The 12,362-nt window shown below is 51.1% G+C and overlaps 2 protein-coding genes across 3 annotated transcripts in view; one reads left to right on the top strand and one right to left on the bottom strand.

Moving 5' to 3' along the window:
* SBDS (SBDS ribosome maturation factor) overlaps positions 1–381 on the bottom strand; it is a 16,808-nt gene extending 16,427 nt beyond the window's left edge. Inside the window, exon 1 of the mRNA XM_059416041.1 lies at positions 356–381. Coding sequence (XP_059272024.1) covers positions 356–381 — 26 coding nt within the window. The remainder of the gene's footprint in view (positions 1–355) is intronic.
* Positions 7–12,362, top strand: part of LOC132026653 (S-adenosyl-L-methionine-dependent tRNA 4-demethylwyosine synthase TYW1-like) — a 200,409-nt gene continuing 188,053 nt past the window's right edge. For both annotated transcript variants that reach the window (XM_059414747.1, XM_059414748.1), the window contains exons 1-5: positions 7–421; positions 1,013–1,150; positions 6,749–6,850; positions 8,462–8,656; positions 10,584–10,805. In XM_059414747.1, the coding sequence (XP_059270730.1) occupies positions 404–421; positions 1,013–1,150; positions 6,749–6,850; positions 8,462–8,656; positions 10,584–10,805 (675 nt within the window). In that variant the 5' untranslated portion in view covers positions 7–403. The remainder of the gene's footprint in view (positions 422–1,012; positions 1,151–6,748; positions 6,851–8,461; positions 8,657–10,583; positions 10,806–12,362) is intronic.

Below are 12,362 nucleotides of genomic sequence, written 5' to 3'. Positions count from 1 at the left end.
CGGTCCGTGCGGTGTCCTGTCGCTCTCCGGTGCGCGGTCCGTGCGGTGTCCTGTCGCTCTGGTGCGTCGTCCGTGCGGTGTCTTCTCGCTCCGGTGCGCGCGGTCCGTGCGGTGTCCTGCCGTCCCCGGTGCGTGCCGTCGGTGCAGTGTCCTGTCGCTCCGGTGCGGGCCGCGCCGCTTCTGTCGGCGTCCGACCGGTCTGTGAAGGCGAAGGTCGTTTGTGTCCTTTCGGCTGGGCTGAGCCGCGTTGTGCGCTCCCAGTCAGGTCACTCGTGCGTGTCCCTCCCACGCAGATCCCGCGGGCGCCTGGGACTCCGCGTCGCCCTGGGTCTCGCTGTGGACAAACAGGTTTTACGTGTACGTGGGCTTGGCCTGTGGCATCAGCCTGTGGATCTGCTTCCAGATGGTCGTCGGGAGGCGGGTAAGCGGTTCCTTACTCCCGGGCCCACGGCCGGGCCGGATACTCAGGGTGTCGGGGCCGGTTCTCGTTTGGAAGAGCTGGGAGGAGCCTGCACTTTCGTGTGGTCTCTAGACTTCTTTTTATGCCTAAAGCATATTCTTGTTCTTAGAGTCTCAGTTACTGTGGACTAAGTTAAATACGTATGTGTTGAGGGGCTGTGGGTGTCTCGCTCTTGAGTTGCGGGAAGGCCCCGCAGTGGAGAAGTAAACTTGTAAAGAAAGTATCTGCTCCCAGTCCCCACAGGGCGGGGATCTCCTCCTGCCTCACCCCTGACTCAGGATCCAGCGTAGCTCCTGCTGTCCCTTCGCTGAAGCCCCTCTCCCGGGGGTGTATGCGGGTTTTTCCTGGAGGGAGTGGGGTCTTCCTAGTCTCAAGGAGCCTGGGTCCGGCCTTTCAGGGACCCAGCTGTATACCCACGGGTCATTATTTGAGGAGGACACCAGAGGGACCAGGAGAAGAGTAAAGTCCGTCGGTGTCTGCTCGTTTTCATCCCTGTTGAAGTTGGGAGAGGATTCGGACCTGATGGACTTTGTGCACGTGTTTGTCTTCCAGGACAAGAGCTCCCAGGAGAAATCTGTTCCAAAAGCAAGCCGGGATTTGGGGACAGATGGTTCTATCCCTCTTCAAAGGAAGGAGGTCTCCGTGTCCGGGGTGAAGATTTTCTATGGTTCCCAGACCGGAACCGCAAAGGTGAGAACCTCATGCGGTGCTTTTCCTTGGGTTTCCTGATCTTGTACAAGATCCCTTGAAAGTGTCCACTAACAGCGTACGGAATAGGTCTTCTAATTTTTTTTTTTCATCTTCTTTTTTCCCTTTTCCAGCTTACATCTTTCCTTTCTGGGGTGCCGGGTGGGTTTTTATTCCTTGGGCCCAGTTCCAGCGGGTTGGTGGTGTAACGAAGGGTCTCTGTTCTGAAGCTTACCTCTGCCCCCGCAGAACAGAGTTCGAAGCCTGTTACGGATGGTGCACGTAGAAGTAGGGGACAGTGAAAAGACAGTGTCCGCAGCGGTGTCCCGGGTGCGGCCTGACTTTCACAACTTCACACGTCCACTTAGTAAAGTATATTTTGTTTAATAGTGTTGAGTGGTTGACCATAGTTACCGAATAGTGTTTAAATTAGATCCGTGCTGCAGATGTATACGCCGCCGGCTTCCTGGTTAATGAGGGCCACAACTGTTCAGTGCTTTCTAGGAGAGGATTCTAAGGTGGACGTGAAAATGAAGTTTAAGAAAAAAGTCAGTGTCCAGTTATTTTTGTGTCGGACTGAAGAGGGGTGCACTGCCCTCCTGTGGACATTTGCACAGTAATATTTCTTGGTTTTCTGGAAGTGCAGCGAAGGTTCGGTTTCCCACTTCTTAGCTGAGGGTCTCGTAGTGCCAAGTTCAGCTGTAAGCAACAGAGGTGGGAAACCGGTAGAAATGTGAAAAAGGCATCCGAGCAGCCAAAATGAAGTCCTTTTATGTTATTTATAGAAGATCTCATTCATAGCCTCTCTCGTGCGTGTTTTTAATGTTTTCTAGAAGATCAGATCAGTACTTGCGGTTGTCCGAAGTCCAGGTGCGAGGAGGAGGGTTCGTAATGAAAAGTGCTCTCTAGTGAATCTCCTTTGAGCTGTTCCGTGTTTTGGGTTCCTCTGATGGCTGTTTTTTTAACCTGCGTGTGCTGTGTTTCTAGATTATTGATGTTAAAGTTACCGACTCCGTATAGTAATTAACGTAGACACTCCTCGGATCTCACTGGCTTTATCCTGGGCCACCTCTTTGCTGATACGGGTTGGACGACCCTGCTTGAAGCTGTGCCACTGGGGTTTCTTTACTCTGCTTTCACACTGAGTGGGTTCCTGTCTGGGTGGGGGAAATCAGCTTTTCCTTACAATTTCGAAGGTGTCACTTCACTGTCAGAGCTGGTCTCCTCATTCCTTTGTCGATGATTTAATTTCTTTTGTTTCTGGAAGCTTTTAGAATAATTTCTTTGTCCTTGATGTTTCAGACTTTTTTTCTGTTTTACTCGTTTTCTTGAAAGAGCGCGCACGCACGCACAAGCAGAGGGAGAGCAGAAGCAGGCTCCCCGCTGAGCAAGGAGCCCAGTGTGAGGCTCAATCCCAGGACTCAGGATCATGACCCAAGCCCCAGGGCAGATACTTAGCCGACAGAGTGCCCCAAGCACCCCTATGTTTGGAACTTTATTGAGGCAGTGTCTAAGTTGGCTCTTCTTTTTAGCTGTTGTGCTGGACATTTGGGCTCTTTAGAAGATTTGTGAGCATTTCTGTTAAGATTTCCTGGGAAAAATTATTTCCCCTCGATTTTATTTAATTTTTTTTTCCTTTCTGGGACTGTTGTTGGTTGAATGTTAGAGCTTTTGGATGGCTTCTTTGTCTTAAATCTTTCCTCTTTTGTAACTTTTTCTTTCTTCTCTGGTTTGTGAGATTTCAATTCCAAACCTTCTTTTTTGAATGTTTAATTTTGGCTGTTATGTTTTTAGTTGCAAAAACACCACTTTTTTTCAGCTTTTATATTATCTTATTAGTAATTTGAGAATATATCCCTGTAGGGGCACCTGAGTGACTCAGTTGGTTAAGGATCTGTCTTTGGCTCAGGTAGTGATCCCAGGGTCTTGGAATCGAGCCCAGCATTGGGCTCCTGTTCAGCGGGGAGCCTGCTTCTCCCTCTGCCTCGTGGCTCCCCTGCTTGTGTGCTCTCTCTCTCTCTGTCTCTCAAATAAATAGTCTTAAAAAAAAAGTATATCTCAGTGAATTCGTTTCTTCTGTTCCCTGATTTGTCTGCTTTCTCACTTTTTCTGTTGCTGCTGTTTCTCCTTCCTGTTGATTGTTCTTAGGATCTTCTTAGTGATCCAGGGTTTTCTGTTAATGTAGAAGAGAGACCGATGGGGTAGCTGTTGTGGATTTTCTCCGGTGCTGTGTGCACGGATTTGTGTTCTCGAATTCCAGATCTGCTCTGCGTCGTGGCTCGGGGCAGGCCACGCTCCCTATCGGCCCCACCTACTGCCACATCAGGGTTTTTGTTGTTGTTGTTTTTCTTTAGGAATCAAGCTCCTTGAGTGTGTCTGTGCCCGTAACTCCAACTCTCTAATTTCCCTGCGCCTGTGGGCCTTGGGCTGCTCTTGTAAGGCTTGCACAGCCCGACATGTTCCCAGCGACTTCCATGGTGCTCAGTAATTCTCACTCTTCGTCTGCCTTGGCGCAATTCTCTCCTCCTCAGCCAAGGCTCGTCTTCCTCACCATTTGCAGATTTCTCCTCGTTTCTTGACCTTGAAAGACAAGAGTGTCCCAAGGCACGGTCCCTGAGACCCTGTCTTCATTTGCACTTGCTCTAAGGGATCTTGTCATCAGCTTCCCATTCTTATTCATTAGCTGTAACTTGGCAGCCTTTTTCTATAAAGGGCAAGATATTTTATTTTATATGCTGTGTTTTTAGGTTTGCAGTTTTTGTCGGCCATGTGCCTCATTGCGTCTGCTTAGCTCTGCGCTGTAGTGCGGAAGCGGCTGCAGACCGCGGGTGAATGAGCGGCACGACGGGGTCCCGGGAGCTGTTACCCACGGACACAAATGAGGAACTGGATCTGACCTGCACGCCGTCGTCTGTGTCCGTTTCTAATCTGAACCGTTCCCCTCAACTCGTCTCTCCTGCCTAGTGGGCTATCGTAGGTCTCCATGTGACGTCCGGTAGGCATCTCAACATTAGTACGCTTCAACTGAACTCCCCCTGCCTTTTTCTTAAGTAGATTTGTCAGAAAGAGGGAGAGAGAGAGCACAAGCAGGGGAGCAGCAGGCAGACGGAGAAGCAGGCTCCCTGCTGAGCAAGGACCCTGACTCGGGGCTCCATCCCGGGGTCCTGGGATCATGACTTGAGCCGAAGGCACAGGCTTAACCGATAGAGCCGCCCAGGCGTCCCACTGAACTCCCCATTTTTCTTTCTTCCCCGTAGAACCCTTACCATTTCAGTAAACGGCAGCGCCGTCTTCCCAGTTGTGTCCAGTTGACCAGTTACAACAACAAATCTTTGAATTCTCGTGTTTTCCCTGCTACCCCCATGCCCTTTGTAGCAAATGCTGTTTGTTCTACTTTCAGAATGCATCCAGATGCCGGTCGCTTCTCAGCACTCTGGCTCACGGCACCCTCTGCCTTTGTCTGGGTCACTGCGGTGCCCTCCCTGCTGGCCGGTCCCCTTCATTCAGTGCTGCTCAGCGCCTCCCCGGCCTCAGTGTCCTCTCCGCCCGGCAGCTCGAGGACTTCGAAAACTTATGCGAAATCACATTCCCTTCAGCTTAAAACCCAGCAATGCCCTCCTTGTTCACTTAGAGTGAATCCGAGCCCTCCCAGTGGCCGGAGGCCCTCGCACCCGATTCTCCACCGTCTCTCTCTCTCCTTTTTTTTTTTTTAAGATTTTATTTATTTATTTGACAGACAGAGATCACAAGTAGGCAGAGAGGCAGGCAGAGAGAGAGGGAGGAAGCAGACTCCCTGCTGAGCAGACAGTCCGATGTGGGTCTGGATCCCAGGACCCTGGGATCATGACCTGAGCTTTGGCAGCAGCTCAACCCACGGAGCCCCCCAGGCGCCCCCTCCACCGTCTCTTTTACCTCTTGTCCTTGGTCCTCACGTCTCCAGTCCAGTTGACCTCCCTGCCAAGCCTGCTCCCTCCTGTGGGCTCCCTCCCACCCGTTGCTCTGCGTGGGGCAGTCTTGTGGCTGGTCTCCCGCGTGCTTCAGGCTCGGCTCAAGTCTGTCGCACCACATACGTGTCGTTTCTCCGCACTGGCCATCCAGTTGTGACACGAACAACGCAGAGTTTTTGTCAGACTCCACGGGTGTAAGGATGCAGTCTGCGTGGTTGTCTCCGCTTCAGGTGCCAGTCCCACGTCCCAGGGGCCACCTGTGCTTGTGACTGGACCAGCTCTGAAGTGGACCCTGCTGTCCTCTCCTTAGATTCGATCGTTTCCTAGAAGGATTCGCAGAATCGGGAATTGGTCCGACTAACTATGCTTCCCAGTTTTAGGAAGGATACGAGGCAGACGCAGACAATGTTAGACTCGCGCAGGGCAAGGTTTGGCGGGGAGGGTGGCTTGGAGCATCCGTGCGCACTCTGTGCCCACCATCGCTTCAGCACAGCAGCACCCACAGACTCCCTGAGTCCCGTCATTTAGGGGCTTTACTGGACATTCCAAATCCTAGGCCATGGACTATTGAACTCACTGGGAGCAACAGTGCTGAAAATTCTAAAACTTTAATCACATAGTGGTTTTGTGGTGACCGGCCCCCAGCCCGGGGCTACCTGGGGCCTGCCTGCCCATGAGTCCTCTCATCAGCTCACCAAAGCCAGGAAGTGCCAAGTGTTTTAGTGCCAGGAACTAGGGAGAAAGACCGAATATTTATTTATTTTTTATCTCATGCGCCCATCCTGACCCTCCCTGTGTAAAATAACAGTTGTCCCCATGCCTGTCCTTCCCTGTGTTCTCCGCCCTTACCCTGACTTACTTCTGCCATAGCACTGGGCCTCACCTGACCAGCTGTGTCTTTTCTGATTTCCACGTCTGCTCGTCTCTGTCCGCTAGAACGGGAGCTCCCGGCAGGGACTCTGTGCGTCGTGTCACTGTTGGGTCATTCCGCCCAGGACGGACTCTGCGTGGTAGATGCCCATGAAAGTAACGGATGCTTGGTGGGCCTCGCTCTCGTCCTGGGAGGTGGGGAGCGACAGGTAGCCGGTGGGTGTTCTGTGGGAGGTGAAGGGCGGATGCTGCCTGGGCTTGGAGGGCATCTGTCCCGTCTACAAGCTGCTGCTCGTTCCTCTGTGCCCTGGGCTTCCCTCCTGGCTCCGCTGTCGTGGCTGTTCCTGAGCCCAGAGTCTGTCCGGGGTTCTGTCAGACATACGGACTCTCCCCTCGGGCTTTCTGCTCCCTGTCAACCTGCTTCTGTTTGCTTTCTCTCTTCCAGAAGCGTGTCACGTTTCTCCTGTGTCACATTCTCTCCCCTCTTCAGGATTTCTTATCACCCGGTGTCTATTCTAGCGGCACAAGGCGCCGGATCGCCAAAAGCCCGTTTAGATTTTGTGCCGGATGTGTCCGTACAGAGTGAGAACCGCGCAGCCGAACGGCTGACTTGTGGAAGTGGGAGAAGTGAGAGTGTGTTTGTGTCTATGATGCTAAACGTTTGTCAGTAGAAAGGCTCACGATAAATGTTCCTTTGGCAGCTGGCGTAAGTGAAGACTGTGTTTTGCTTGTTTAGCTTCTTGAGGTCTTTGTGTGATTTTTTTTCTTTTTTTTTCTCTACTAGGGATTTGCAGCAAGTCTTGCTGAAGCAGTTACCTCCCTAGATCTGCCTGTGGCCGTCGTCGATCTGAAAGACTATGACCCAGATGATCATCTCGTGGAGGAGGTTGGTGATTGGGTCCTGTTTTCCTTCAGTCCAGACTGAAGGATTGACCTCCTGCGTTCCAGGATGAATAGAATCTTCAGAATAAATTAATTTTTGTGCTAAGGCATTTGAGCTGGTTGAGTTTGCAGCGTCAGAGGTGCTGGGTGTGGTGTGGGACCCGTCCCTCTGGCGTGCGGTCTTCCCTGTGGCGGGAGTGAGGGTGGGAAGGGGTGGTGGTTTGACGCGCCCTCCTCCCTCCTGCTACCGACCCCCTAGTCGACCGAAGGTGGTTGATGGCACGTGCTGAGCCTGTGACCCACGTGTGCGCTGAGATGTCGGAGCCGCTTGCGTAGCAGAAGGGTATGGATTGTGACGTCAGAGAAACCTCTTATTACCTGTGTGACGTCCCTGCGTCACTTAACATCTACGTGGGTGTAATTTCTTCCCCTGAGAAATCCCCTTCCTTTTAGCTGTGCTCAGGGTGTGGTCCTTGAATGGGCAGTATCCGCATCTCCTGGGAACTTGGAAATGCAGCCCAGCCCTGGATGTGGGACAGTAATTTGACAGGTGCTCTAGATGATTCTGAAGCTCGTAGAGCAGGGGTCGATGCACTTCTCTTAGAACGGCCCAGATGGTAAACATCAGCTTTTGTGCAGCCGTGGGCAGTACGTAATGGATGAGTGTGGCTGTGTCCCGATAGCGCCGTATGAGACAGAACAGAACGAGCTGTGAGCCGGACTGCGCCAGTGGGACATCGTTTGCGAGCTGCGGATAGCCCAGCTGTGGCCGTTTCTTTCTCCCGTAAGAGAATAGTGGAGTGCAAATGAGCGAGCTTGAATCTGCTCGGAATTACTTGTGAAAGATTTTAGCAGCCTTTCAGACTTTATTAATAGTGGATTGCTTATAATTTACCTCGTGACTTAGAATTTCTAAGGTGCATTCAAAGAGATGGAAACCGTGGCCGGCGGGACGGAGGGTATTTTGTTTCCCCACGTAGATGACGTACCAAGTGAATGAGGTACTTAAAGTTAATGTACATTTAAAAAGTTTTGTTGCTTTAGTTTTTTTAGTTAATTTTAAAGATCTCTTCCTGTGTTTTTTCCTGGTTTGGATTTTGTTCCTGTATGACAGCTGGAGAGCACAGGAACTACTGCTTGGGAATCGGAGTGGAGTGTATCAGGGGCCCTGGGGAGTGTATCGGCAGGAGCAGGAGACGGGGTTTTCTCCCGCGCATGCTGTCCTTGCTTTGTGCTCTTTCACTTTTGAAAATGAATAATGTTTTGAAAGTACCTTTGTCCTTAGAGATTAGTATTCATGTGGATTCAGCATTTTTATTTTATTTATTTACTTTTAAAAGGTTTTATTTGTTTATTTGACAGACAGACACAGCGACAGAGGGAACACAAGCTGGGGGGGGAGGGGGAAGCAGGCTTCCCGCTGAGCAGGGAGCCTGACTCTGAGCAGGGAGCCTGACTCGGGGCTCAATCCCAGGACCCTGGGATCATGACCTGAGCCGAAGACACTTAACGACTGAGCCCCCAGGTGCCTCTGGTTGTCAGCATTTCAAAAAGGGATTTTCTTACTGTAAGTTGTATGTTAAATATTCTTCTGAAATAATTGTTTTCTCATTAGGTTACTAGTAAAAACGTTTGTGCCTTCGTGGTTGCTACCTACACTGACGGTCGGCCCCCTGAAAGTGCAGAGTGGTTCTGCAAGTGGTTGGAGGAAGCAGCCAGTGATTTTCGGTTTGGCAAAACTTACCTGAAGGGTATGAGGTACGCTGTATTTGGCCTGGGAAATTCTGCCTATGCAAGCCACTTCAACAAGGTGGGTATGTGTTGAAATATGGGGATAAATTCTCTATTGTAATTAAAAAAAATTCACACGCACACACATTCACATGTGTATGTGACGTCATCCCCAAACTTTGGTGTTTAATAATGAACTTCTTGTGTTATTCTTTTTGGGGGGAATTGCTACATATATGTATCCATGCATGGTGTATAGTAGGTTCCCAAGTAAATTTTTATTGAATAAAATGCTTATACCTCTTATTGTCTGGTGTCATAGTGGCCTGGGTTCATGGCCATCGTGTTCAATGTGCTGTCCCCAGGCAGGACCTTGGGGATGAAGATCACTGATTCTCTGGACTTCCTCAGCCGCCTGTTCTGTTGTTGAACAACCTTTATGGCTCAAGCTAACCCTGAATTCAGTTGAGCTCATTGTTTTTTAGTCATTGATTTTTTCTTTCTTTCTTTCTTTTTTTTTTTTTTTTATTAACATATACTGTATTATTAGCCCCAGGGGTACAGGTCTGTGAATCGCCAGGTTTACACACTTCACAGCACTCACCATGGCACATGCCCTCCCCAATGTCCATAACCCCACCCCCTTCTCCCTAAACCCCTTCCCCCGGCAACCCTCACTCACAAATCCCTCACAAAACCCTGTTTTGTGAGATTAAGAGTCTCTTATGGTTTGTCTCCCTCCCCATGCCATTTTGTTTTATTGATTCTTTTCCTGCCCCCCAAATCCCCCACGTTGCATCACCACTTCCTCATATCAGGGAGATCATATGATAGTTGTCTTTCTCCGACTGACTTATTTCGCTTTAGTCATTAATTTTTAAAGGGAAGTAGAAGAAAGACATTTGTTGTCTTTTAAGTAATAAAACATTGTTTTGTTTTCCTAGATCTTTTTTCTAAATGAAGTTAATTTGGCTCCTTTTCTTTTGCAGTCTGTTCTCTATACTTTTATTTATTTTAAAAAAGGTTTTATTTATTAGACAGAGATCACAAGTAGGCAGAGAGGCAGGCAGAGAGAGAGGGGGAAGCAGGCTCCCAGCTGAGCAGAGAGCCCGATGCAGGGCTCGATCCCAGGACCCTGAGATCATGATCTGAGCCGAAGGCAGAGGCTTAACCCAGTGAGCCACCCAGGCGCCCTGTTCTCTATACTTTAAATAATTAAGAAAAAAAAATACAGAGCATCTGTTTCTTGTGGTTCTTAACAGTTACTCGAGCTTTTGCACATGTAGCTCTTCCCATCATGGGCCCGGCCTGGCCCACCTGTCCAAGATAGAACACGAGTGAAGGTGGACGTGGAGATCTTTCCTTAAGCTTGTTTTCGTTCAGTTGTTGTATCAACATGTGTGTTTCTGACCATATTTTCGAAGGAAGTAGACCCCAAACCGGTTCAGTTCAGTCATGTACATGTTCTGTGTAATGCCTGGCCCCTCAGGAATCCCGTTCGGATTTCCAACTCCTCAGTGTGCTGCTCGGTAGCCCCCGTCAGCTCAGCCACTGCCACCTGCGGCGTGCCGGAGTTCGGAGCTGGTGAGGTCTGAGTCTGGCCAGACGGACTGCGTTGCTGTTTGTTATTAAAATGGGCTTTGCTGCCTTTGAACAAAGTTACTTTGCTAACAAGTTACTTTATTCTGACCATGACTTAGAATATAGTAGTTTTCAGTCTTTTAAGGCAGCAACCCTTACCCTAGTGAAGGGGTTTGTCCCTTTGTTTATAAAGTCTTTTGTTGGTTCTGTCAGCTGTAGCCAGTGTAGTGTTTGTGGGTTGTGGCTGGGGCTGGAGGGCCCATTTAGGCCAAGTTCCCTCTTCCGGCAGCAGCCGGTGACAGGGTCGGTGACGGGGTGGGTGACGGGGTCGGTGACAGCGTCCTGGAGGAACTTGGCCTTTTGCAGGGCCAGCTCCCAGGCTGTGATTTCGAGGACTGCGTCTTAGCTCCTCTGTCTTCTTGCAGGTTGGCAAGAACGTAGACAAGTGGCTCTGGACGCTTGGTGCCCACCGCGTGGTGGCGAGAGGGGAGGGGGACTGTGACGTGGCGAACAGCAAACACGGCAGCATCGAGGCGGACTTCGGAGCCTGGAAGACCAAGTTCCTCGCTCGGCTGCACATGCTTGAGAAGGGAGAGAAGAAGCCCTGTGACGGCAGCTGCAGGAGGGGCCAGTGCGAGTCGTCCGCGGTATGCAGCGCGTGTGCGGGTCTCACTGCTGTCCTGTGTGGGGATGCTCGCCGGGCCCCCCCGAGAAACGCCGTCCCTGGCTTCTGGTTAGAGGGAAGATGCGGCTCCGCGGCGGCATGTGCGCGAGCGCGGGCCTTCCCAGGGCCACCAGCCTGCGCGCTGGCCCTCCCGGTTCTCTGCTGCGCGGTCGCGCGGCCGGCCTGGGGGCTTCTCCTGTCGTTGCCGAGGCTGAGGTTACGTGTGTTCCGTCCTCGTAACCCCTAAGCACGTCTTCTTCCCGACTCTCGCCGGACGTCTGCGTTCTCACTCGGACTGGAAGGCTGCCCGTCACCCTAGATTCCTCGCTTTCTGTCCCTCACTTTCTAAACACGTCTCTGGTCCTTGTTCAGGGACCCTCGCTCTCGGAAGCCCACGTCACCCGACGGTTCCATTGCCGCTGTCGTCGCGGCTGTCCATCTGCGTTTGGTCACCTGCTCACTTGCGTCATTCAGGAGCCACCTTACGTTCTGACTCGCTTTCTCTCCACCCTGTTTCTGTCCTTCCCCGTTGGGGCACAGCCGTTCGTGCCGGTGACTGAAGCAGTGTCCTGTCTGCCGGGGCCTTCACTCCGCCGGCGGCCATTGTCTTCGCTGACCTTGGCCTCTCACTTCCGCAGGCACCTCGCGTCTGGTCGCTCACGCGTCCTACTTGAAGATTCTTTTGGTTTCATACCTTTTTCATCGCGTAATGAAAACTGCTTACGCCGCTTCTGGCCTTTCCCAGCTTGGGTTTTGTGCTCATTGTTTTACGAACGATCTCCAGTTGCCTTGCCTTCCAGTCTACTAACCCGCCCGGTCAAACCCCAGACCAGGTTGAAACCTACCACGTGCCCGCCTGTTTGCCTGCTGCTTGCTCCTTGACCCCGGTTCTCGGCCCATGTGTGCGCTCAGACCTGCCCAGCGCTCCTGTTTCAGTTCCCTTTCTCGCTCTCCCAGGGGACTGGCTGTTCAGTACTTTCTCTCCCTGCTTGTTCCTCCGGCTGTCATGGGAAGCTGCCAGAGATCTGTGTCGCTTCCCTCCCCGTCTCCTGAGCCGCGGGACACCGTGGGCCCGACTCTTGTCACAGCCACTCTGTGCTCTGGGATCAAGGGCTTTTTCTCTGTGTGTTTCTGGGTCTCTTTCTGTCTCTTGTCCGTCTCTTCCCCACCATTATATTCTGTGGATTAATGAACAGGCCTCGGAATCATCCTGTTCAAAGGAACAGGAAAGGCAAATAAGAAACCAGTGTTTCCTTCGTTCTGTGTGTTTCCGCTGCTGTTTGTATTTTCTGTTCTCTTTTCTAGCTGGTCTTTTTCCTGTGTTTGCTCATCGCCACTCCCATTGGTCCTTAATATGTTTTTACACTGTTTAAGAAAATTACATGCGATGAGCCGATGAACTGTTGTAAAGGATACGGTGCGTTGGTGTTTAGTACATTCTCGGTTCGTGAGACCCCTCCAAGAAATCAATAAAAACTACAGGATACTGAAAAATAATTTTCAGTTCCACTAGAATTTTGGAATAAGTCAGTGACAATCA

Source organism: Mustela nigripes, chromosome 11 (genome assembly GCF_022355385.1).
Source record: "Mustela nigripes isolate SB6536 chromosome 11, MUSNIG.SB6536, whole genome shotgun sequence".
NCBI classification, from domain to species: domain Eukaryota; kingdom Metazoa; phylum Chordata; class Mammalia; order Carnivora; family Mustelidae; genus Mustela; species Mustela nigripes.
Note: the sequence above shows the minus strand (reverse complement) of the source record. Positions and strands in the feature narration are given on the sequence as shown.